Source organism: Nerophis ophidion, linkage group LG06, assembly GCF_033978795.1.
Source record: "Nerophis ophidion isolate RoL-2023_Sa linkage group LG06, RoL_Noph_v1.0, whole genome shotgun sequence".
Classification (NCBI taxonomy): domain Eukaryota; kingdom Metazoa; phylum Chordata; class Actinopteri; order Syngnathiformes; family Syngnathidae; genus Nerophis; species Nerophis ophidion.
This window is the reverse complement of record NC_084616.1, coordinates 52,458,702-52,484,804: the sequence shown is the minus strand read 5'-3', so window position 1 is coordinate 52,484,804 and position 26,103 is coordinate 52,458,702. Positions and strand designations below refer to the sequence as shown.

General features: G+C 40.1%; 1 protein-coding gene across 1 annotated transcript; it reads left to right on the top strand.

Annotated features, from left to right (window-relative positions):
• The first annotated feature begins 13 nt into the window (after nt 1-13).
• On the top strand, nt 14-25,759 carry LOC133554907 (DDB1- and CUL4-associated factor 1-like). The gene is made up of 25 exons (XM_061904175.1): nt 14-210; nt 773-896; nt 3,698-3,774; nt 3,861-3,934; nt 4,017-4,130; nt 7,814-7,951; nt 8,112-8,708; nt 9,087-9,188; nt 9,296-9,454; nt 9,720-9,899; nt 10,079-10,288; nt 10,402-10,571; nt 10,679-10,803; nt 11,036-11,271; nt 13,626-14,701; nt 14,816-15,014; nt 15,099-15,181; nt 22,060-22,144; nt 22,232-22,465; nt 22,654-22,747; nt 22,864-22,968; nt 23,070-23,143; nt 23,230-23,325; nt 23,401-23,668; nt 24,721-25,759. The coding sequence occupies exons 2-25, from the start codon at nt 784-786 to the stop codon at nt 24,774-24,776; spliced, it is 4,665 nt and encodes a 1,554-aa protein (XP_061760159.1). The 5' UTR covers nt 14-210; nt 773-783; the 3' UTR covers nt 24,777-25,759.
• The last annotated feature ends 344 nt before the right edge of the window (nt 25,760-26,103 follow it).

Sequence of the window (26,103 nt, the reverse complement as noted above, 5' to 3'; positions counted from 1 at the left end):
GTCGCAGCTGCAATGACGTAAGGAACGTGTTCGCCATAATGACAGTAAAGCAACAACAAAAAGCCAAATTAAAATACAAAGGTTTTGGCTGTGGCTGTTTTCCGGTACCGCCAGCGTTAGCCTGCAGCCACTAAGGTTGGAGGTTGTATCGTCACATTTGAGTTTTGTTAGATCTGGCGACGCCGAGGAGGAACTGAGCGGAACAACGAGGTAAGTTAGCACGCTAGCTAACTAAACAGGTTAACCTGTGATGCCGCTAGCTCGTGGCTAGGGCTCTGGTCAGTCGTTGTGGTTCGTCAATGGAGTGTTGACACGCTGCAGTGTGCATGTTTTGGACAACATTGTCTATAAATCCAGCACTGAGTTTAGAAGTGACCACGTTTACGTTAGCAGGCTAAAGTAGCCTCCTCGTTAGCCACGATGATGCGACCTGGTGGAGAAGAAAAGTTACGTCTGCAAATGTTTACAATTATTTTATAAGAATAACCGCGCAACGTATTGCTTCAGTCAGAGTCATTGCTTTCGCATGCTTTCTTGATGGCGTTTTATTTTGAACCTTCTTGTAAATTTGACAGTTGAAGTCCCTGGAGACTTAGGCACCTGTGAGCATTCAATCTGTGTTCCTCATTATTCTGTTATGGCCGACTCATGTAGTAACCTTGCATTGTATCATCACTGCAGTGTTTAGTCTGTCTTTGTAAGCCACATCACAACTGCTGATCTGAGTTTACAGAATAGTGCGAGGTACTGATTTGAATGTGGTTTCCAATAGGCAGAGTTATTATGGCTTCGAATTCTGCCAGTGTGGACGCCAAGGCAGAGCTGACTACTCTACTGGAACAATGGGAAAAGGAGCAACAAGGCAGCACGCAGGAGCTAGTTAACATTCTTACCAAGTAAGTGGTTCTTTCTGTATAGATCAGTGGTTCTTAACCTTGTTGGAGGTACCGAACCCCATTAGGTTCATATGCACATTCACCGAACCCTTCTTTGTGGAAAAATAAAATGTTTAGTTTTTTTTTCCAATTCAAGACAAAGTTATGTTTTTGGTAACACTTTAGTATGGAGAACATATTCTAAGTAACAAAGACATAATTTAAAGTTTTTTTGACACTAGGGGAACATATTCTAAGTAACAAAGACTTAATTTGGAGTTATTTGGTTAGGTTTGGGGTTAGGGTTAGAGCAGGGGTCTCAAACACGAGGCCCGCGAGCCAATTGCGGCCCGCACCTTAATATGGAAATTTAATGTTGGTGCGGCCCGCAAGTTTTGTATGAATAACCCTTTATAGCGTCATACTTTTATACCCTCGCTTTTTCCGGGGGACTCCCAGTTGTCAGTGCCCCTCCAATGGTAATCATTCTCCCGAATTCCCCCCTAACAACGATAATAAGGGGGCACCGTGGAGGTACTGCCTTTTAACATCCTCTACAATCTGTACAAACAGCGTGCCAGCCCAGCCACATGTTGTATTTGGCTTCTGAAGACACAGTAAGTGACTGCAAGACATAGTTGATCAACAGCCATACAGGTCACACTGAGTGTGGGCATATCAACAACTTTATCACTGCTACAAATATTTGCCACACTTTGAACCCACACCAAACAAGAATGACAAACACATTTTGGGAGAACATCTGCACCATAACACAACATAAACACAACAGAACAAATACCTAGAATCCAATTCAGCCCTAACTCTTCCGGTTTACAAAAGGGGGCGGGGTTGGGACGGCGGGGGTGTATATTGTACAGTATATTGTTGTCCGGGTGGAAACCGGGAGAATGAATGGCCCGGGAGATTGTCGGGTCGGGCACTGATATTCGGGTGTTTCCCGGAAAGAACGCGAGAGTTGGCAAGTATGTTGCTAGGGCGGGAAAGCCATTCAAAGAAGGTGAATTCATAAAAAAAATGCATGTTGGATTTTTTTAAGAAATCTTTTCTTGCGGCCCAGCCTCACCCAGTTTCTGCATCCAGTGGCCCTCCGGTAAATTGAGTTTGAGACCCCTGGGTTAGAGGGTAAGGGTTATAATGAGGCCATGCCGAATAAGGCATTAATAGGTAATAGTTAAGAGCCAATATTTTACTAATTTGCATGTTATTAAGCCACTAATTAATGGTGAATATGTTCCCCATACTAAAGTTACCATGTTTTTTTACTGGTGCACAAAATGAACCGTGCATGAACATCATTTTGTTCAAAGAACAAAACCGACACAGTGCATAAACTCACAACAAATTACACACCTGCAGATCAGTGTGACTTCTGTTGTTGCCGTATCCGTAATACCCTAATAGGGAGAAGTTTTTATTGACACGATGAGTCGGGTGTGTTTTGACCTCCACCGAACCCCTTAGCCCGACTCACCGAACCCCTTGGGTTCGATCGAACCCAGGTTAAGAACTTCTGGTATAGATCAACTGACTCGCTGTTTTACATATTTCAAATGAATTTGGTCTTGGGCTGGGCGATAAGGCCTTTTTTTAATATCTCGATATTTTTAGGCCATATTGCGATACACAATATATATCTCGATATGTTGCCTTAGCCTTGAATTAACACTTGATACATATAATCACAGCAGTATGATGATTCTATGTGTCTGCATTAAAACATTCTTATTCATACTGCATTAATATATACTAATTTTAAACTTTAATGCAGAGAAGGAAATCACAACTACCGTATTTCTTTGAATTGCCGCCGGGGCGCTAATTAATTTAAAGCCTCTTCTCACTCCTGCGCTTACCAAAGGCATGCGGTAAAAGTAAGCACACGCTAATTATTTTAAAACCTCTTCTCACTCTGGCACTTACCAAAGGTATGCAGTAAAAATTTCAGTGTGATGTAAGCTTGGACCTTAAATCCTACTGAATAGCTCTTAATCCTCTTCCCTTTATGCAATTTCAAATTACCAGTATTGAAATCAGCCTCCTCCATTTTGAAAATGATGACAGGGGAAGTGTCACTTGTGACGTCACAAGTTTGACCAGGCGGTAATACTAAGCATGCGTTAATTATTTTGCGAAGCGAGTTTGACCCGGCAGTAATTCAAGGCAGGTGCATACTATATGCCATGCGGCAATTCAAGGAAATACGGTAACTCAATTGACCAAAACTGTATTTATTAAACAGTTATTAGCAGGTGACTTTCCAAATGATGCTACATATTAGCAATTATGCTACTCTTGGTAGCAACGCTTGTGCCTCACACTTTACAAATTAAAGTTGTCTATTCGACATATTCCCGCTTGACGCCAAACCACTGCCAGACGATGGACCCCCTGTTGTATTTCTTGGGATTAATTCTTCCTTCATTTGTTACCAGATTCGCATCTTCTTTCTTTCGTATTACCTCTCGCACGGCTTCGTTAGCCTCACAGCTAACATTACCCATGCTGCTACCTCTCTGCTCCGTGAGGGCCTATACATATGTGACGTGTGATGTGACAGTATGTGACGTGTGTAAGAAGGTGCACTTACTGTCTGTGAGAAGGAGACACAAGGAGTGGGAAGAGCCTGCGGTGTACTGCCCGCAGCTAAAAGCAACTGCGTGAGAACTTATACTCGAATATCACGATATAGTCACCTTCTATATCGCACAGAGACAAACCTGCGATATATCGCGTATATCGATATATCGCCCAGCCCTAATTTGGTCATATCAAAGGAATATACAAATTAACATTTACAGAATCTCGGAGCTTGTTGAGAAGGAGACCGAGGAGTACCATAAAGCAGACCCAGACCCTTTTGATGATCGTCATCCTGGTAAGACAAAGAACATGGAAAAAAGTATTATTGTAAATGTAGTGCATACATTTATAAATGTTGTTTGTGTTCTTATTTTCCACCAGGTAGGGCTGATCCGGAATGTGTGTTGGGACATTTGCTCAAGATCCTGTTTAAGAATGACGACTTCATGAACACAGTAAGGATAGATTGAATGGATCAGTTTGATATTCATTGAAGTGAGCCTGCAAGTGCTTAATAACATTTATTTCCCCACATAGTTGGTGAATAGTTATGTAATGGCCAGCAGAGAATTTCCCCTCAATGCAGCAGCCTGTCGCTTGCTTCAGAACATCATGCCTGGACTAGAGACAGCAGTGGTATTTCAGGAAAAGGTACATTATTATATGACTTTAGAGTGTCATATTATTGTCATAGTCAATTGGGTAATTTTTAAAATTATGCCACCTGTTAAAAGTTGCATCAAACTACGTACTCAAAATAATCTTATTAACCCCTGTTGTGGTCCTATTAAGACGTTGCCTTCAGGGTTTCATGCTAATTCCAAATTCATTCCAGTACCAAATAATCCATGAGTGAGATCTGCCAATTTTAATAATGATGACTTGTGTTGATTAACTGTAAATGTATCAATATCAACACACTATTTAAACTAGTTAGTTAAAAAAGTCAATAGTACACTTCAACTAAACAAAGTTAAAAACTACTATCTATCTGGATTAAAATGTTTAGTTTTTTCCCCCCTCAAAGTTTTTGTGTGTTTATTTCCTGCATTAAAAATTAACAAACAAAATGTGGGGGAGTTAAAATATCGACCTAATTATGCTACTATCATACTGATACTACCTTTCCTATCAACACCACCAATTTATGATTGAGCCGCCCTTTTAGTACTGACTGCTACACAGACATTGTTATATGATACACTTGCTAATTCTTAGTAATCTACTTGTTAAATGTATGTTAATAACTACTGTACTACTGTAACATGCTTCCATCTACACTTTACCAAGCACTTATTTATTGGTGTTGTTTCAAGATAGCTAAGCAGAAAGCATGACTGGCTTGCTTTTAAAATTTGTTTGTATTTCGACACAAGCCTTCTTCCTGGGAGTAAAAACCAGTGGTGGTCAACCCAGCCTTGACTGTTGTACAGCAAGCATCGCATGAACTATCCAAGTACAAAATAGGCTTACATCTTCCTGCATAAAGGAGATATGAGCACAAATACAAACCATGCAATATAATTTAGTCCTATACTTTATCAAAAAAAGATTTATCGAGTGACATTAAGGATTATACGTCAGTCACCTTTGAAGACATATCAAACTATTGTGCCCCACTTGCCATTTAACACAGAAATTTGGAAAAGCATCAAGGTCTACAATTAGGGATGATGTTCGAAACCAGTTCTCCAGATTGTTTGATAAGAAAAGAACCGATTCCATGGATTAGAATCCCTTTTTGACAACTGGTTCCCGTTATCTAAACCACTGTAGCTTATTTTCGCGACTGTAGGGCGCACCGTATTAAAAGGCGCCGTGTCAGCTAAGGGTGCTATTTCTGTATTTAACGCATAAATAAGGCGTAGCCTATTTTTGGGTGCAGGTATGGTTAAACATACGCTATCTTAAAACATACGCTAGCATGCATGGACGCTGTTTTAAAAAGGCAGCAGGAGCAAAGCTGAGTAACTTCGGTTGTACTTAATTGAAGTTTTTATCAATGTACTGACATTATTTTTTGATCAATCCTTATCCACAAATTCATCAAAGTCCTCATCTTCTGTGTCCAAAATGAACAGCTTTGCAAATTCTCCATCAAACACGCCAGATACCCTCTCCTCATTTTTAAAGTCAGTCTCGTTTTCCATTAGCATAGCAAGCTAGCACAAGAGTAAAAGCCGACTTCTCTTGCCCCGTTGTGCGTATTGATTCGCTACCGTGCTAGTCCCCTTCTTCTCCAGTGTGCTTCACTGGGATGTCGAAAGTGAGCGGAACTTCTTCCATGTTGGTGACGTGTTTGTCGGCAGTTTTTTTTTTTATTTACAACGCACATAGCAGCACTATATGCTCACTGGGGGCGTCCCTTTAGCGTCCTCTCTCACCTGAAACCATCACCCTATAACGGCCACATGCTGTCCTCAGTCACGTCTGCTTTTCCTCCATATAAACAGCGTGCCGTCCCAATCACACAACATCTACGGCTTTTGGAACTCAGTGCACCCACAACAACCTATCTGGATTCGATAAGAGATTCGATAAGGAATCGGTTCGATAAGAGGATTCGATAATGGACTATAAATCGATAATTTCTTAACAAATATCATCCCTATCTACAATTTCTTTGTGTGTGGCTGGGTCTAGGAAATTGGTATCAAGACTCTCCCGGATAATTATGTATCGTTTCCGCTCGGATAAGGTTGCCTTTCTTGATTTAACTTTGCGGCTACTGGCATGTGTGTTGCTGTTGCGCGCGTCGTTTCTGAGTAGCGTGTTTCCTCCCATCTTTATCAAAATATAACTACAGATGTCAACATTGCGTATGTGCTGAAAGATTGATTTATGATTGCTGGCTTTGCTAAAAACTTAACTCTTTTAGGTTTTGCTCACATTTGCTTTCTTTTTAGACTCACCGAGTTGGTGCTTTTTGAAACACTCGTAGAAAATGTGTTTACTGCGAATAATATCAAGATAATACTTAAATACTTAAACTGGCGTGGCGCAGTGGGAGAGTGGCCGTGCGCAACCCGAGGGGCCCTGGTTCAAATCCCACCTAGTACCAACCTCGTCACGTCCGTTGTGTCCTGAGCAAGACACTTCACCCTTGCTCCTGATGGATGCTGGTTGGCGCCTTGCATGGCAGCTCCCTCCATCAGTGTATGAATGTGTGTGTGAATGGGTAAATGTGGAAGTAGTGTCAAAGCGCTTTGAGTACCTTGAAGGTAGAAAAGCGCTATACAAGTACAACCCATTTATCATTTATTTAAATGGGAAAAAATAAATGTTAAAATGATATCAAACAAACCTTTTAACATAGTGATCACTGTAAACTAATTATGCATTCTTTGACTCTGCATTCTTCCGGCCTTTTTGATTGCCTCTCGAGGAACTATGAAGACGTTTATTTTTTTCGGGATTCTGAGCCATTCGTACAGTCAAAAGCAATGCAACCATTGAGCATATTTTCTTCGAGAAAGGCTAAATGGTGCCTAGTACCTATTGAGAACAAAGCGAGCTTCACCACCACGTATATTTAATGACCGGACGTAAAGTCAGTAAAATCTAAGCAATAGTGATAATGATACTTTATAATGATTTAAAAAAATAGAAATACAAGTTTATTTGCCATAATAGAGGTGATAATAGTTGTTGCATTTTTCTTTTTCTTGAAATGAACAAAGCGAGCACAGTCTACAAAGTCTTAATTCCTTGTGTGTTAAACACACCAGGCTAATAGAGCTTATTGAGATTAATTTAGAGGTGCCACACTAAACTGTGTATGGCAATACACAGTTAGCTGCTATCTTTTCAGTGGAGGGTTAAAAATAAATACAGCGTCAGCCAGAGGGGATCGGCAATAAACGGCATTGGTGATCACCTACCGTTTTCATGAATATCGTCGCAATTGATGGGTGGCCGATTGATTGGCCCATTTTTCGGTCCTATAGTTTAAGCTATACTCTGCTACAATCTATACTGTAGCGAGACATGTTAGCAAAAATTATAAAGTTGGATATTATTATGACATCAAAGAAAGTTGTTTTCCCATTTTGACTTTCACTCCCATTCACTGCTAACATTAAACATTTTAAATAGTCAATAGCACTTCAATAAATTTGAGCTTATCGTTTAATATGGAGTTAAAAGTACTTTTTGAGAGGTGGTTAACACCACTAAGTCAATAGTCCCCACCAGTTAGTGTCAGAGTCCAGCCTGCAGGCACATTGCTTTTCTTTATCTTGTATCAACAAAGTAAATGTTGAATAAGCATTCTTTACACTCAATTATTTAACCTTGTTATTAATCTTTCATTAATTTGGTTTTGTTCTCTTCAGGAGGGAATAGTTGAAAGGTTGTTCAAGTGGGCTCGGGAGGCTGAGCAGCCCCTCAGAATCTATGCCACAGGCTTGTTGGCAGGTGCCATGGAGAACCAGGACATTGCAGCCAACTACAGAGAAGAGAACTCCATTTTGGTCAGTAATTTTTTTTTAATTTTTGAATAAAATGTTCTTTTTTAAAAGAACAAACAGTAGTGTGACACAATGTGTTTTATGAATATTAATCCCTAGATTGTTCACTCATCAATTTCCCTACACCACTCCATCAGCTTGATTTAATGCTTGGTTTTAACAGGTCCCATTGATGCTGCATCGCTTACGTGAACTTCAAGATAAAGATGCAGAGACTAAAAGAGAAATCAAGCGCCCCAGCCCCAGAAAAACCCTGAGTGGATCTTTACTTCCTTTGGATGAGGAGACTATTGATGGAGGCTTTGAGGTGAAGCCTTTCTCGGTGGGCCAAAATGGGGCTGAAAGGGAAGGACTCGAGCAAGACGAGGATCGGGAAATGAGCCTCTCTGCCTTAGAGCCTGAAAATGACCTTTCATTCCGTCTCAACTCCCCTCACAAGACCAGCAGCCGTGCCAACTCGGCTGTTAAAACCATGATGAAGCCCATGTCGGCCCCAGGCTCACTACTCCACCAAGGCGTGTCTGATGGTAGTAGTTACCTAAAAAGAAAAGCAGAGAGAGAGAGTGGCAGGACTGCAAAGCACAAGTTAAATTTTTCTCTACCCGAGCCAGAGAGGAATTTCAGCGAGCTTTCCAACAGCAGCTGGTCTGAGATGAGCCCTTGGGTAATAGGCAACAACTACCACTTATACCCTCTCACCCCAGAGATCGAGCAAAGACTCATTCTGCAGTATCTCACTCCTCTGGGAGAATATCAGGAGGTTAGTTTGTGTTTTATAGCATAGACAGTAGGGCTGTGAATTTTTGGGCCCCACACGATTCTATTAAATTTAGAAGCGATTCTCGATTCAAAGTCAATACGTTTTAATTATCTTTGGGTGCCAGTTTTATCAAGAAAAAAAATAGTTTGATTTATTAAAATTGATTAATAATCGTTATAAATGAGAATCGCGATTTGTTCAAAAAATCAGTTGATGTTGTCACCTTTTGCATTGAATACTATTAATAACGGTTTATTTGAAGTATTGAGTAAATTTTTTTTAACAGCCCTGCAATTATTATTAGGTTGGGTTGTGAAGCACATTTTCAATTTTTGCTATTGTTCCTGTTATTAAAATATTTATTTCTCCTGTCTTCAGCTTTTAGCAGTATTCATGCAAATGGGTGCACGTGAGCTCCTCATGCATTACATGGATTTAAAGCTGACCAATGATGTGCAGCTTACATTTGAGGCACTGAAGGTAAATTATGCAACAATGCTTAAACCTCCTAAAACTTTTTTCAAATGCTGATTATGAAAGAACATGGAGACCTATGTTATTTTTCTTTCTTTCTTTTTCTCTGACAGTACTTGGCTTCTCTGCTGCTTCACAAGAAGTTTGCTGCCGAGTTTGTGGCGCATAGTGGAGTTCAGAAGCTCCTGGAAATCCCAAGGCCCTCCATGGCTGCTACTGGAGTATCACTGTGCCTCTATTACCTTGCCTATAACCAGGATGCAATGGAAAGGGTAATTAAAATATCTTATGCCAGTAGTTCTCAAACTTTTTTCACCTAGTACCACCTCAGAAAAAACTTGGCTCTCAAAGTACCACCATAATGACCAACATTAAAAGTACAGAAGCGTAGTAGGCTTAAGTATTTTTTATAAACAACTTAGTTTAACAAGTATATTTATTATTGTTAGCCACTGTAACATCACACAACACAATTTAAACAATAACATGCAAGAGGAAGTAGGATCGTATTTGTATTCATTTACCTCTCCTCCCAAGGTGTGCATGCTGCCCCACTCTGTCTTGTCAGATGTGGTTGGGTACACACTGTGGCTGCTGGAATGTTCGCATGCATCCGGCTGCTGCCACGCCACCATGTTCTTCTCGATTTCCTTCTCTTTTCGCGCTGTGCTGGAACTCTTTGACAAGCAGGACGGGCTGCGACGCCTCGTCAATCTGGTAGGCTAAACCAGCAGCTCGCCTCATGTGACCCCCACTCTTACCATGGAAATGCATACATCTGTATTGCTGACAGAAAATCATACATACTAATACGCTGAAGTATTATATACTGTATATATTTATATTTTTTTTAACAGCTGATGTTTATTTTTTATGTATAATATGACATCTTTCAGATTAGTACATTGGAAATCCTAAACCCAGATGACCAGGGTGCACTGCTAAGCGACGACGAGATTTTCTCCAGCAGGCAGACAGCCAAACACACCTGCATGGCCCTGCGCAGGTACTTTGAGGCTCATCTGGCCATCAAAGTGGAGCAGGTGAAGCAATCCTTGCAGCGTACAGAGGGAGGTGCTCCTATTCACTCACAGCCCTACTACAAGGTATATAAAGTACAAGCTTTAATAAATTCCACACTATTAGATGAATTAATTGTGAATGTTTGATACATTTAAGTCTGAGATGTGTGGTCATCATTTGGCTTTTATCCTCACAGGCAGTCAGTTACAGTCGTGAACAGGTAGTGGAAATGATGGAGTTTCTCATTGAGTATGGGCCCCTACGTTTGTATTGGGAACCAGCTGAAGTCTTCCACAAACTGTCTTGCGTCCAACTCCTTCTGCAACTTATCTCCATAGCCTGTGACTGGAGGACCTACTATGGCAGGTGAGGAGAGCGTATTATGCTCATCTTACTGCGTTTTTTAGTGATTTTTTTTTGCACCTACATTGGCTAAGCTATGTTGTGGTACACTTGCGTTTCTTTCAATGCAGGAGTGATACTGTGCGCTATGCGCTTGACATCCTGAGTATCCTCACAGTCGTACCAAAGACTCAGATGTTGTTGTCTGAGACTGTTGCTGTTGTCGATGAAGGCGGTGCCACTGTTTCAAGCGCTGGTATGTACAGACCTAACAGTTAAATAATTTCTGAGCAGCTATCAACATAATCTTTAAATAGAAAAATAAATGCTGTACAGTGTTACATGTTCAAACATACCAGCCTCTGCTCGGCTGCAGTTAACAATTATTTTGACAGTTGAGTAGTCGGCGAATATTTTTTCAATTAGTCTTCTAGACAAATTATTATTGCGTATTATCTGCTGTATACGTTTGAGTTTTTGTCTTGCAGGTATGAACATTGTTCTTGCTGTGGCAGAGGGAGAAGTATTTGTAAACGATGCTGAGATCCAAAAGTCTGCTCTGCAGGTTGTCATTAACTGTGTCTGTGCACCTGACAAACGCATGTCCAGCATTGGCAAGTTTATTTCGGGCACTCCCCGTCGTCGCCTCCCTCATTTAACCAAATCCAGCGAAAATGTGCTTACTAAGATGTGGAATGTGGTGCAGTCCAACAATGGCATTAAGGTATTTCATCCTTCCATCTATTTCATGTTACAGAAATCATTGTGCTATTTATTTTTTTCAAGTGTTATCAAAAAGGAAATGACAAGTAGTCTCGCAAACCTTAGCTAAATGCACCTGCAGCAAACTGGTTGCAAAGCAGTGTTAAATGGATCCTCTCTATATACAGTACTAGTAAACAATCCTATCATTACTTGTCCTTACAAAGAGATAAAACATGTGGTAAGATTGCAGCGTAAATTATATCCAACCTTGTATCTATATCTATACTTTCTAATTAATTCCTATGGTCATGTGTATTATTACAATTTTCAAAACACTTCAACATATCTTACGATCGTTCATTAGAATTCAAGTAACAATAGAGTGAAAAAAACAAGTTGCCTCTTTTATTTAAGCTATTATATGTGTCTGTTTTATGACACCAAATAACTTCCAAAGTTTTGGGAATTAATAGATATCATCACAATTGTATCAATCTCACGGAAATTCCCAAGGCACTTTAAAAGATAATGAGAAAGCCGATCGTGTGACGTCGCGCTTGGAACCAAAAATACCTTCCCTATCAATATCAATGCTAATCAAGCAGATTTTATGAGAGCAAAAAACTATTAATTTTGCAAAAAATATGATTCAGGAATGTATATTTTTGAGCCTGAACACAAGGAGGATGGATGTGTAATAAGTTTTAGAAGCCCAGTGATGGATGCAGTTTCATTGTGACACTAGCATCCGCATTGCTAGGTGCTAAACATACAAACTAACAATAACTAACCAGAATTAAACAAACTAGTCTATATTTTTTCCACTCTTGCTGAGATGCCGACCGACAGGACGCTCACATAATTCCGTTTCGATAAAGATTTAATCGGAATTCTCATTAAGGGTAAAAAAAAAAGTTCCTTCAGAAAGCGTCTTGTGAGGTCTATTTCACCGTCTCGGGGGATGTCAAAGTCGACCAGCCTGTCAGACCATGGCCACATTTGTCCACTGCAGGGTGATAGCTGCATGAATTCTAGAATTCGGAATTCTGGCGAGTTTGAGACTAAGCAGAAGCAGCCGTCTGCTCAGTCTGTGAAAAATAGCAGCGTAAGATAGCATTAGCTTACTGCGATCGATGCAACAATATCACTCATATTTGGTTAATTTTCAGGTGATGAAATGGAAAATTGTTGGCAGTGTCTAGATGTTTTTAGAGAGAGTATAATGAGTGCTACAGAGGACTCTCGATCTGTTGAATCTGTTGGCCATTTATTTACTATTTCGAATGCATTAAAAAAGCCAAGCATATGTGTTCTTGTCTTAAGGATTGTGAATGACAAAACACCACATCGCTTTCCAATTTCTGCTCATTTCCAGTATGATTGATCTGACAACATTGTCAGAGGGCAGAAGCGTACTGTGATGTCACAGCGCAATAGTCAAAATGGCTGACTGAATTTGTGGCATTTTGTGATGTTTAACCTGTGTTTTCACATACTTTGCGGATTGTAAATACAAAAGGATATGGTTTAATGCAGGGGTCCCCCAAACTTTTTGACTCGGGGGATGCATTGCGTATAAAACATTTCCCCCCAATTGACTGTAAGAGCGTGCACTTCCTGCGCGCTCACCCGCCACTGCGGCTTGAGCACGCGGATGTCACACTATCAAAGGGATAATGCATTTATAGGCAATATGATTTGTCTGAGCGGCTAGGAGACACCGAGAGTAACAAGCGGTAGAAAATGGACAATAAAGGACAGATAAAAAAATAATAATAAAATAATTTAAAAAAACAACAATTTTTTTATAAAAAAAATTTTTTAACATGGACTTCCTGCGGGCCGGATTTTGTACGCTGGCGGGCTGTATTCGGCCCACGGGCTGTAGTGTGGGGACACATGGTTTAATGGACACAATGAAACACAAGTAGGCACATAAAGTCAACTTGTTTTTCCACTCTACTGGTTCTTTAAAACACATTTGTAACCAAAGTTGAGATACCAAGCAATTTTACCCAAACACAAACTGCCACACAGACTGTCCTGTGCTCAGCACAAAAACATCTGCACACAAACCACGTACCCCAATGTATGTAGGATGTATGTACTCGGCAAAGAAAAAAATAATGTTTTCATTGTGACATTATTCAAGGGGTATTATTAGTACATGTATTTTTGAAGGAAGATGTAGAGAGACATTGAATCATATGGAGGACACATTTTGACAACCATATTTCCATACAGGAGACAACAGACCTCTTTTCATTATGATGAACTCCAACATAACACAACCATCAACATATATGTATTTTATAAACCCTCCTTAGGGTTTGTGACCCATTTTTTAATTACAATTTTTAATTTGTCCTGCAGGTCCTGCTGTCCCTGCTGACAGTAAAGATGCCCATTACAGATGCAGATCAGATCCGAGCTCTGGCCTGTAAGGCTCTGGTGGGTTTGTCTCGGTCCACTTCTGTCAGACAGATCATCAGCAAGCTGCCTTTGTTTAGCAGTGGACATATCCAGCAGCTCATGAAAGAGCCTGTGCTCCAGGATAAACGGAGTGAGCATGTCAAGTTCTGCAAGTTTGCAGCTGAACTCATAGAAAGAATCTCAGGAAAACCTTTGCTGATCGGTACTGATGTATCCCTGGCATGGCTACAGAGAGCAAGTGTTGTTGCTCAGTCAAGGATCACCTTTCCTGAGAAAGAGCTGCTTTTGCTTATTAGGAACCACCTTGTAGTCAAAGGCCTTCATGACACAGCCACAGCCCTCACAAAGGAGGCAGATCTACCAATGACATGTCTGTCACATTCATCTCTCTCTGCTTCTACTTTTGTTCCTGTCACTCCCCCTCCTCCTACTGCTGCTGTTGGCACTTTACCACGCACCCCGCGGCTGGCCAATGGTGTTGGGTCAAGACTGGGCAGCCATCCATCTCATTTATCCACTCCAGCACCCAGCCATTTACAAGCCCGCCCCTCTACATCACAACCTGCTGGGCTCTCTACTACTCCTTTCCCATTGACGCCTATGCCCCATTGTAGCAATGGCTCACCTCTGATCGGCCGAATCGTTTTCTCCCGTGAGAGGCACACAGGGTGCAGCGTAATGAGCTGCAGGAAACCCCGAGTGTTGAGGCAGAAGTCAGACCATGGCGCCTTTAGCCAGACACCAGCGATGAAGAAGCAGTTTGACAGACACATGCCCTCCCCCCCTGCATTAGACAGTATCATCACTGAGTACTTGCGGGAACAACATGCTCGCTGTAAGAACCCAGTTGCAACCTGCCCACCTTTCTCTCTCTTCACCCAACATCAGTGCCCTGAGCCCAAACAGAGGTGCCAAGCACCTATTAATTTCACCTCCCGTCACACGAGAAGGGTCATATACCCTAAATATGGTGGCGTCGACGGAGGATGCTTTGACAGACACCTCATCTTCAGCAGGTTTGCACATATAGCCGCCTCTTAGGTTTTTTTTATATGGTGGATCTGGAAAATAGAGATCCATCGAGATAAAGCCTTGTCATTTCTTAAAACTCTTTTCTGTGTATTTCTCAGGTTTCGCCCAATCTCTGTTTTCAGAGAAGCTGATGAAGATGAAAGTGGATTCATGTGTTGTGCTTTCTCAGCTCGTGAGCGGTTTCTAATGCTCGGGACCTGCACAGGCCAACTAAAACTCTACAATGTGTTCACAGGCCAGGAAGAGGCCAGCTACAGTTGTCACAGTTCAGCAATAACTCACATGGAGCCCTCACGAGTAAGCACCCTAGGCTGTCACTATGTACAACCATGTTTAGGGTACACTGAGGGGTGAATACTCACTCAAGTATGGTCCTTTTAGGATGGTTCCCTGCTTTTAACATCAGCCTCATGGAGCTACCCAATGTCTGCACTTTGGGGGATGAAGTCAGTGTTCATCATGAAGTAAGTGATTCACAGTGCATCAGGAAAGTATTCACAGCGCTTCACTTTTCCCACATATTATGTTACAGCCTTATTCCAAAATTTAAATACATTTATTTTTGTCCTAAACAATTCTACACACAATAACCAATAATTACAATGTGAAAACTTTTTATTTGTATTTTTTAAAAATATTTTTTCTTTTACAGAGCTTTTAGAAAATGTATTAAAAAATTGTAAATCACAAGTATTCACAGCCTTTGCTCAGTATTTTGTTGATGCACCACTGGTAGCAATTACAGCTTCAAGTACTTCTAAATATGATGTTACAAGTTCGGCACACCTATCTTTAGGCAGTTTCACCCATTCCTCTTTGAAGCATTTTTAAGGTACAGTCTGTATGAAAAGCCATTTTCTAAAATCACAAAAGTTAATTTTATTTCTCATTTGTACACTCAGCACCCCACCTTGACAGAAAAAAACAAATGTAGAAATGTTTGCGACTTTATTAAGATTAAAACAACTAAAAATAAGATCTGACATTAAGTATTCAGACCTTTTGTTCTATAACTTGTTGATGTAACTTTGGCAGCAATTACAGCCTCGAGTACAAACCCCGTTTCCATATGAGTTGGGAAATTGCGTTGGATGCAAATATAAATGGAATACAATGATTTGCAAATCTTTTTCAAGCCATATTCAATTGAATGCACTACAAAGACAAGATATTTGATGTTCAAACTCATAAACTTTTTTTTTTTGCAAATAATTAACTCTGAATTTCATGGCTGCAACACATGCCAAAATAGTTGGGAAAGGGCATGTTCACCACTGTGGTACATCATTTTTTCTTTTAACAACACTCAAACATTTGGGAACTGAGGAAAGTAATTGTTGAAGCTTTGAAAGTGGAATTCTTTCCTACTCTCATTTTATGTAGAGCTTCAGTCGTTCAACAGTCCGGGGTCTCCGCTGTCATATTTTACGCTTCATAATGCGCCACACATTTTCGATGGGAGAGAGGTCTGGACTGCAGGCGGGCCAGGAATACCCACACTTTTTTTTATTTATTTATTATTATTTTTTTTTACGAAGCCACATTGTTATAACATGTGCTGAATGTGGCTTAGCATTGTCTTGCTGAAATAAGCAAGGGCGTCCATGAAAAAGACAGCGTTTGGATGGCAGCATATGTTCTTCCAAAACCTGCATGTACCTTTCAGCATTAATGGTGCATTCACAGATGTGTAAGTTACCCATGCCTTGGGCACTAATGCACCCCCATACCATCACAGATGCTGTCTTTTGAACTTTGCGTCGATAATAGTCTGGATGGTTCGCTTCCCCTTTGGTCCGGATGACACGATGTCGAAAATTTCCAAAAACAATTTGAAATGTGGACTCGTCAGACCACAGAACACTTTTCCACTTTGCATCAGTCCATCTTAGATGATCTCAGGCCCAGAGAACCCGGCGACGTTTCTGGATGTTGTTGATAAATGGCTTTCGCTGTGCATAGTAGAGCTTTAACTTGCACTTACAGATGTAGCGACAAACCGTATTTAGTGACAGTGGTTTTCTGAAGTGTTCCTGAGCCCATGTAGTGATATTCTTTAGAGATTGATGTCCGTTTTTTATACAGTGCCGTCTGAGGGATTGGAGGTCACGGTAATTCAATGTTGGTTTCCGGTCATGCCGCTTACGTGGAGCGATTTCTCCAGATTCTCTGAACCTTTTGATGATATTATGGACCGTAGATGTTGAAATCCCTAATTTTCTTGCAATTGCACTCTGAGAAACGTTGTTCTTAAATTGTTTGACTATTTGCTCACACAGTTGTGGACAAAGGGGTGTACCTCGCCCCACCCTTTCTTGTGAAAGATTAAGCATTTTTGGGGAAGCTGTTTTTATACCCAATCATGGCACCCACCTGTTCCCAATTAGCCTGCACACCTGTGGGATGTTCCAAATAAGTGTTTGATGAGCATTCCTCAACTTTATCAGAATTTATTGCCACCTTTCCCAACTTCTTTGTCACGTGTTGCTGGCATCAAATTCTAAAGTTAATTATTATTTGCAAAAAAAAACGTTTATCAGTTTGAACATCAAATATGTTGTCTTTGTAATATATTCGACTGAATATGGGTTGAAAATTATTTGCAAATCGTTGTATTCCGTTTATATCTAACACAGTTTCCCAACTCATATGGAAACAGGGTTTTTATTTTCGAATACAATGCCACAAGCTTGGCACACCTATTTTTGGTCAGTTTCTCCCATTTCTCTTTGCAGCACCTCAGATTGGATGGGAAGCGTTAGTTTAGTTCCTGCCGCTAAAAACTATCATCACAGCATGATGCTGCACCCACCATGCTTCACTGGAGGGATGGTATTGGCCTGGTGACGAGTGGTGCCTGGTTTCCTATTTCTTTGTTTTATCAGATCAGATAATTTTATTTCATATGGTCTGAGATGGGGCTGCACAATTAATCGACATTGAGGTTTTAATTAGTGCGGTACGTAACTGCAAGAGGCTGAGTGTTTTGTTTTCTTCGCTGTCACGTGTAATTTGAGTGACAGCCATTTTTGCCAATCAGAATTGTAGCGCCTCATATTTATTTGTTTCTCACTTGAAAAAAGAAGAAAAACATGCTCTGAGCATCAGAGCGCATTTATTTAATAGTGAAATTAACTGAAGTGAGTGACCCCTCTTTTCAGTCATGAACAATCTTTGTCTCGGTGGAGACTGGAGCGGATACTTGCCAACTCTCCCGATTTTTCCGCAAGACTCCCAAATTTCAGTGCCCCTCCCATAAAATCTCCTGGCTCAACCATTCTCCCGAATTCCACCCGGACAACAATATTGGGGGCGTGCCTTAGATGCACTGCCTTTAGCGTCCTCTCTCACTTGTAGTCACGTCGGCTTTTACTCCATGGCCATAACACATGCGGCTTTTACAGACACTCGTAAGTGAAAGCAAGGCATACTCGATCAACAGCCATACAGGTCACACTGAGGGTGGCCGTATAAACAACTTTTAACACTGTTACATTTTTGCGCCACACTGTGAACCCACACCAAAAAAGAATGACTAACACATTTCGGGAGAACATCTGCACCATAACACAACATAAACACAACAGAACAAATACCCAGAACCCCTTGCAACTAACTCTTCCGGGACACTAAAATATACACCCCCCCTACCATCAAACCCCGCCCACCTCATGAAATTAATTCATTTAATTTTTTGTTTATTTATTTAGGAAAACTGTTTATCATCTTCCAATTACGGTAGGTAAACAATTTTACTGTAATGAGGAATATAAGTTTAAATAATTTTAAATGGTTCCTAATACTATTAATATATATAGTGATTAGACACCCTCTATAGATTTTATGTATTTTTTTTTTAGTTAAAGAGCATGATGTAGACAAAAGTTCTGAGTCTCTGCATAAACCCAAATATTTTTTAATGTGTGGCGCCTTTAGACAATAGGTAGATTCACTGTCTAAAAGTAACATGTCTTCCTTCTCTTAGTTTTGTTGAAGTTTTATAATTTTTTTGTGTAATGAATATAAAAATCGCAATTTTGGAGAGAAACATTTGAATTAGGATTTTTCTCAAAATCGTGTAGTCCTAGTTTGGGAGTTTTGGCAAACTTTTTCCCAAGATATTGCTTTCATCTGGCCACTACCAAATAGGCCTGATTGGTGGTTTGCTGAAGAGATGGTTTTCCTTCTGGAAGGTTCTTCTCTCCGAAGAAGAATGCTGTAGCTCTGACAGATTGACCATAGGGTTCTTGGTCACCCCCCTGACTAGACTAAGATGAATCAAGCAATGTACAGAGACATCCTGGATTAAAACCAACGCTTCCCATCCAACCTGATGGAGCTTGAGATGTGCTGCAAAGAGGAATGGGTGCAACTGCCCAAAGATAGGTGTGCCAAGTTTATGGCCTCGTATTCAAAAATACTTGAGACTATGATTGCTGCCAAAGGTGCATCAACAAAGTATTGAACAAAAGGTTTGAATACTTAGTCCATACATGTGATGTTTAAGTTTTTTTTATTTATAATACATTTGCAAAAAATTGTAATTTCTTTTTTTTTTGGTCAAGTTTGGGTGCTTAGTGTACATTAATGGGAAATAATTTACTTTATTCCATCCATCCATACATCCATTTTCTACCGCTTATGGCAACACTAAATTGGCCCTAGTGTGCGAATGTGAGTGTGAATGTTGTCTGTCTATCTGTTAGCCCTGCGATGAGGTGGTGACTTGTCCAGGGTGTACTCCGCCTTCCGCCCGATTAACTTTATTGATTTTAGCAAATGGCTGCAATGAAACAAAGTAGAACAATTTAAAGGTGTCTGAATACTTTCCGTACCCACTGTACATCAGGTTGGATGGTAATCGTTGGTGCACTGCCATTTTCAGATCTCTCCAGAGATATCCGATTCAAGTCTGGACTCGGGCTGGGCCACTCAAGAACATTTACAATAGAATAGAATTGAACAGTTACGTTCATAGTTTTCCTGAAGCCATTCCTTTGATATCTTAGCTAAGTGCTTAGTTGTCCTGCTGAAAAATAAACCGTCGCTCCAGTGTGAGTTCAAAAGCGCTCTGTAGCAAGATGTATCTGTACATTGCTGCATTCATCTTTCCATCTATTCTGACTAGTCTTCCTGTTCCTGCCATTGAAAAACATCCCCACAGCATGATGCAGCCATCACTATACTTCACTGTACGGATTGTACTGGCCAGTGATGAGCGGTGCCTGGTTTCTCCAAAACATTTACGCCAGAGAGTTTAATCTCTCTCTCACCGAACCACATAATTTTTTCCCATGGTCTGAGAGTCTTTCAAGTGCATTTTGGCAAACTCCAGGCAGGCTGCTATGTGCTTTTTTAAATGTATTTATTTATATTAACCAAGGAATGGCTTCCGTCTGGCCATTCAACCCTATAGGCCTAATTGGTGGATTACTGCAGAGATGGTTGTCCTTCTGGAAGGTTTGCCGCTCTTCACAGTGGAATGCTGTAACTCTGACAGATTGACCATCAGGTTTTTGGTCCCCTTCGTGACTAGGGTCCTTCTCCCCCCGATCGCTCAGTTTAGGTGGCCGACAAGCTTTCGGAAGAATCCTGGTTACCAATGATGGAGGCCACTGTGCTCATTAGGGCTTTCAAGGCAGCAGATGTTTTTCTTTACCCTTACCTAAATTTGTGCCTTTAAGCAATCCTGTCTCTGAGATTTACAACCAATTCCTTTGACTTCATGCTTGGTTTGTGCTATGCCATGCACTGTCAAATGTGGTACCTTTTTATACATAGACAGGTGTGTCTTTCTAAACTATGTCCAGTCAACTGAATTCACCACAGGACTCTAATTAAGCTATATGAACATCCATCCATCCATTTAATACCGCTTATTCCCTTTGGGGTTGCGGGGGGCGCTGGTGCCTTTCTCAGCTACAATCGGGCGGAAGGCATCGTACACCCTGGACAAGTCTCCACCTCATTGCAGGGCCAACACAGATAGACAACATTCACACACGAGGGCCAATTTAGTGTTGCCAATCAACCTATCTCAAGGTGCATGTGTTTGGAAGTGGGAGGAAGCCGGAGTACCTGGAGGGAACCCACACATTCACGGGGAAGACATGCAAACTCCACACAGAAAGATCCCGAGCCCGGGATTGAACCCTGACTACTCAGGACCTTTGTATTGTGAGGCAGACGCACTAACCCCTCTTCCACCGTGAAGCCCCACTATATGAACATCTCACGGATAATTAGTTTAAATAGTGTCCACCTGAAATCACTTTCGAGCTTAAAGGCACAAACTCTGAATTCTGAGGACATTTTTTTATTCCATTTCGGAATAAGACTGTAACATAACGAAATGTGGAAAACGCGAAGCGCTGTGAAAACTTTCCGGATGCAATATATAATGGCGTTAAAAGTATGACTCTACCCAAAAAACAAAGTTCTGTTTTGATTGGTGTTGTCATATCTGTGTTCACTTGTAAATGCTTTTTTATACCATTGTTCTTTTTTATAGATATACTGTACATACTAAAATGACTATGATTTAAATTCTATTGACACCCATGCAAGCATATTTGTATGATACAGTGTCTGGGGATTGCAATTATGGGGTGTGAGTTATTAGTTTTTCTTAGGGAAGTTTGTCTTAGTAGCAGCATTTTACTGTATAACCATCTGAGATCTCAACGTGGTCCAAAAATGACATTTCTTTCCATCTTGTTGAATATTTCATAATTTTTGTTGATGAAATTACACAATTGTTTTCTTATAACCACATGTTGGAATAAATTAGACATTAAATGTGTTCAGTGGGATACATTATGATCATTTTAGACCATGTACCGGTATTCTTTTTTTTTTTTTTTTTTTTTGAAGGTAGTATTATCGATACAGTTTTTGTATTGATTCCCAATATAGTGATATTGTGGATAATAAGTTCAGGTTGAGGTTTAGGTATTTTAATAAAACTAATAAAGATGACCTTATTATAGAAGACTGGCACACAAGATTGCAGAAATCTACATCTTGTGTCTTATATCCTCTTGCCTCTACCTCAATGGTGCTTTTGGCCCACTATAACAGCAGCCTCATGCTGTCAAAACCAGGCACGTTCGAAAGATGACGTGCTGTTTGATTATACACGCTAACAGCCCGAGGCCTGCAGTCTTCTCTTCACTGCACACAAGCATTTGATTTAATTCATTAACTCCGTGCAACATAGGCAATACTTCTCTGATTGATCCTGTTCTGTGCAACAAGCTATGACAAGGATTACATTCCTTTATACACACACTGACATTCTGGGATTTTTTGTAGATTAAATATTGCCCTCCTTTGTCTGCAGGCACTCTTTCCTGGGTGATCATTATGTGGAGTTTAGTAAGCTCTCGCAAGATCGTGTCATTGGAACCAAAGAGCATGTTGCACATGTATGTATACTGGTGTTGTAGATTTTACAAATACAGAAGAAAGCTGACTTTCATGGATGACTTCTAACATCAGGCTTACCTCTGTAGATTTATGACATTCAGACTGGCCAGGTGACGCTGACTCTAAATAACCCAGACCTGGCTAATAACTACAAGAGGAACTGTGCCACCTTCAACCCCACAGATGACTTGGTACTTAACGACGGTGTGCTGTGGGATGTGCGCTCTGCTCAGGCTATCCACAAATTTGACAAGTTCAACATGAACATCAGTGGTGTGTTCCACCCCAATGGCCTGGAGGTCATCATTAACACGGAGATTGTATCCTTTAGCCCCAATTTTGTTAGTCATTTACTTTTAGTATATGCTATCAATAAGAGGAACATTTATGTTTTTCCATCTCAAGAAAAATCTCATCTGCTGCATGGATACACATCGACATAAATTTATATAGTTAAAGTTTTTTCTGATAGATATGAGGGGTAGTTTTCCTTAATTTGAATTTTTAGTGGGATCTACGAACCTTCCACCTCCTCCACACTGTTCCTGCTCTGGACCAGTGTAGAACAGTCTTCAACAACAATGGCACTGTCATCTATGGAGGTAAATAGTGACTCACCAGTTATATTAAAGGTGTTGTGTGAACTGAGCCTGTAGAGATGTGTGTATGTACTGGTTTCGATTCAGTCCGAAGGTCACTGATGTTTCTGTGTCTGCAGCAATGTTGCAGGCTGATGATGAAGACGATATGATGGAGATGCAGATGAAAAGTCCATTTGGTTCGTCGTTTAGAACTTTCAATGCCACAGACTACAAACCAATTGGTAAGACCATTTTTGTTTTGACAATGTATACCTCAGGCTGTAAATGTAACACTTATAAGGTACAGCAATTGATTACTAACATGTTTTTGAGTTCCTCACAGCCACCATTGATGTAAAGAAGAATATTTTTGACCTTTGTACCGATTCTAAAGACTGCTACCTTGCTGTAATCGAGGTAACCTGTGTTTATAAGATGTTGCCATTTGTTACGGATTTCTTTACCCATAGTATTTTTTCTTTTTTTATACATTTATTCCATAGAACCAAGACTCAATAAACACAGACACTGTTTGCCGGCTTTATGAAGTTGGTCGACAAAGACTAGCAGAGGAAGAAGAGGAGGATGAAGAGGATCAGGTATCGAGTCTTGATAAAAGTAGAGATACAATTAATTTATTTACAATACACCATTACAATTTTTCTTGTATCTAGGAGGATGATGATCAGGAGGACGACGACGACGACGAAGACGACTCTGATGATGACATTGATACAGATCCTCTTATCGCTGAGCTTGAGAATGAGAATGGTGGCGATGATGATGATGACGACGACGACGATGCAAATGTTGAATTCTCTCCCTCTGATGAAGAGGTCGCTCGCCTTCTCGAGGATGACTTAGATGTAGGGGACGACGATGACGACGATGACAATGATGATGACTCTGACAATGATGACGCTGAACTGGATGGAGAAAATGGTGAGTACTGATTTAAGTCAGTGAGTCTTGTCTTTTTAAAAATTGCTGATCCAAATATTGGTAACCTGTGCACTTTGTGTGGTGTAAATGGTGAGTGTGGTCAAGCGCAGCATTGGCACATTGCTCCCTTCAAGTTCTGCTGTCAGTGGTAAAAAAAAGTGTGTACTCCATCAAGACATAATGGTAATAACTACGGTTGGGCATTGTTTGAATTCGGAAGGTTCTAGTTCCTTGTTTTGATTCCGGTTCCCAACGATTCTTGATCCTGATTCTTATGAATTTCTGAGTGGGCTATTTTCAACCGGTGTATAAATATCAATCCTTTGAACTTGAAAATAAATGTTATGCATTTTCTTTCAATAGGAATTCCTTGTCACAAAAGTTTAATGTACTTTTTTAAAATCACATAAAAACATTTCACATATTCTTTTGTGTTTATAAATGGGGATGTTCCGATCAGGGTTTTATGCTAGCAATACTGATCTTTTAGTGAAGCCGGTCGATACCAATCGCATGTATTAACCGTATTTTTTTAAAATGTATGACAAAGAATGACGGTGTGAAAATCTTTTTTTATTATTATTTTTTTTAAATGTTTTATTGCATCCATCCATTTTTTACCACTTGCCCCTGGAGCCTATCTCAGCTGTGAATGGATGGATGTTTCATTACATTTGTGTGAGCAAAACAAGCTCAATAGTAAGCAACTTATACTGTAGTGCGACTTATATATTTTTTTCCTTCTTTATTATGCATTTTCGTCCGGTGCGACTTATACTCCGGAGTGACTCATGATCTGAAAAACCGAAAAATACAGTAATTATGTTTTCTACAATGTGGCTTCAAGTCCTTTTGAGCAATGCAAGTGCACAGTTATAAAGAATTGTATGTGTTTTTCAATGCAGTTAAAAAATGGTATCTGTCAAGCAGTGGTAAAAATGTCATAGAAACCCAGAGAAATGTGCTGATGCTGCTTTGTTTTTGTCGTTTTGCAAGTTTGAGTCTGACAGATGTCTGTGTGACCATTTCTTTTGTACTTCACCCTCAAACAGACAGCTCCGACAACTCTGACCTTGAAGATGACATTATTCTATCCCTGAACGAGTGAGTGGCGATTGGCAGCCGGGATTGAGCAACTGGACTACAAGTCAAGGCATCGGCCTCGTAGACATCTGAGTTGCAGAGGAGGAGACAAGAACTAGAAGAAGAGGAGAGCAGCAGATGCGGTGGGAAATAACTTGGATTACTGCCAGTTTGAATGAGTTGGCGTCTGTGTACAAATAGACTCTGAGAGATAGGACCAAGGAAAAATCTCAGATAGATAAAAACAGCATTGTATATGATATAGTTTTATAAGCCGGCCTGATAGCACATCAGGGAAATAGCCAGTGTGTGGATGCATTGATGAACTTTTATATTTTATTCTCAACCGTTTGATATTTTGATAGCAAAAGTTTGGTGTCAAATAAGTCTTTAAGGGAACAAGACCTACCTACAATGTTGGAGAGTGTTTGTGTAGCTATCAATGCAATGCATTCATTAGCATCGACCTTTGGAGTATTCATCAAAAATGTATTAAAATTTTGGATTTAGGCTGTTGAATTGAATTAACTTTCTGTTGGTCCATCAGTGACACACAACAATGCCGTTATTTTCATCTCTACTCTTAAGTTAGAGAAGTTAATTCGGCTCTGCACTCTTCATTCTTGTTCCTGGATACGTCTACTGTGCACTCAATCTTTCGCGGCTTTTTGTCATTTCACACCAAGCAAGGCTTCGTCTTGGGCTTTTGAATATTCAGCCTAATTCATCTTGCAGAGTTCTGTACAAAAATCATTTGGGTAAAAAAAGATTCAAATTTGTTTTCTTTTCAGGTCAATTTAAACTTTGAAGAGAAAACTTGCTGGCTCAATTTTAATTTTACAAAGCCACCAAGAGTTTGAGTTCTCTTCAGGTTTTTGCTTTGTATCATTTTACCACGTTTCTTTTTCTCGAGAAGAAAGGAGTTGTTTCTTGATACATTAAATGTACAGCTTGTACAATATGTACCTAAAGTATTTTTCTTATAAATAAAACTTTAGAACATTAAAATATGTGTTCGCCCCTTTACTGATATGGATGATGCTTGAGCTCCCGACACATTTGTTACACTTAACAGTTGTAGGCTTTTGTCACTGTCTAGGGCAGTGGTTCTTCAAATGGGGATATGCATACCTCTGGGGGTACTTCAAGGTATGCCAAGGGGTACGTGAGATTTTTTTTTAAATATTCCAAAAATAGCAACAATTTAAAAAACTTTTATAAATATATTTATTGTATAAAACTTCAACAAAATATGAATGTGAGTTCATAAACTGTGGGGAAAAAATACAACAAACAATGCAATATTCAGTGTTGACAGCTAGATTTTTTTGTGGACATGTCCCATAAATATT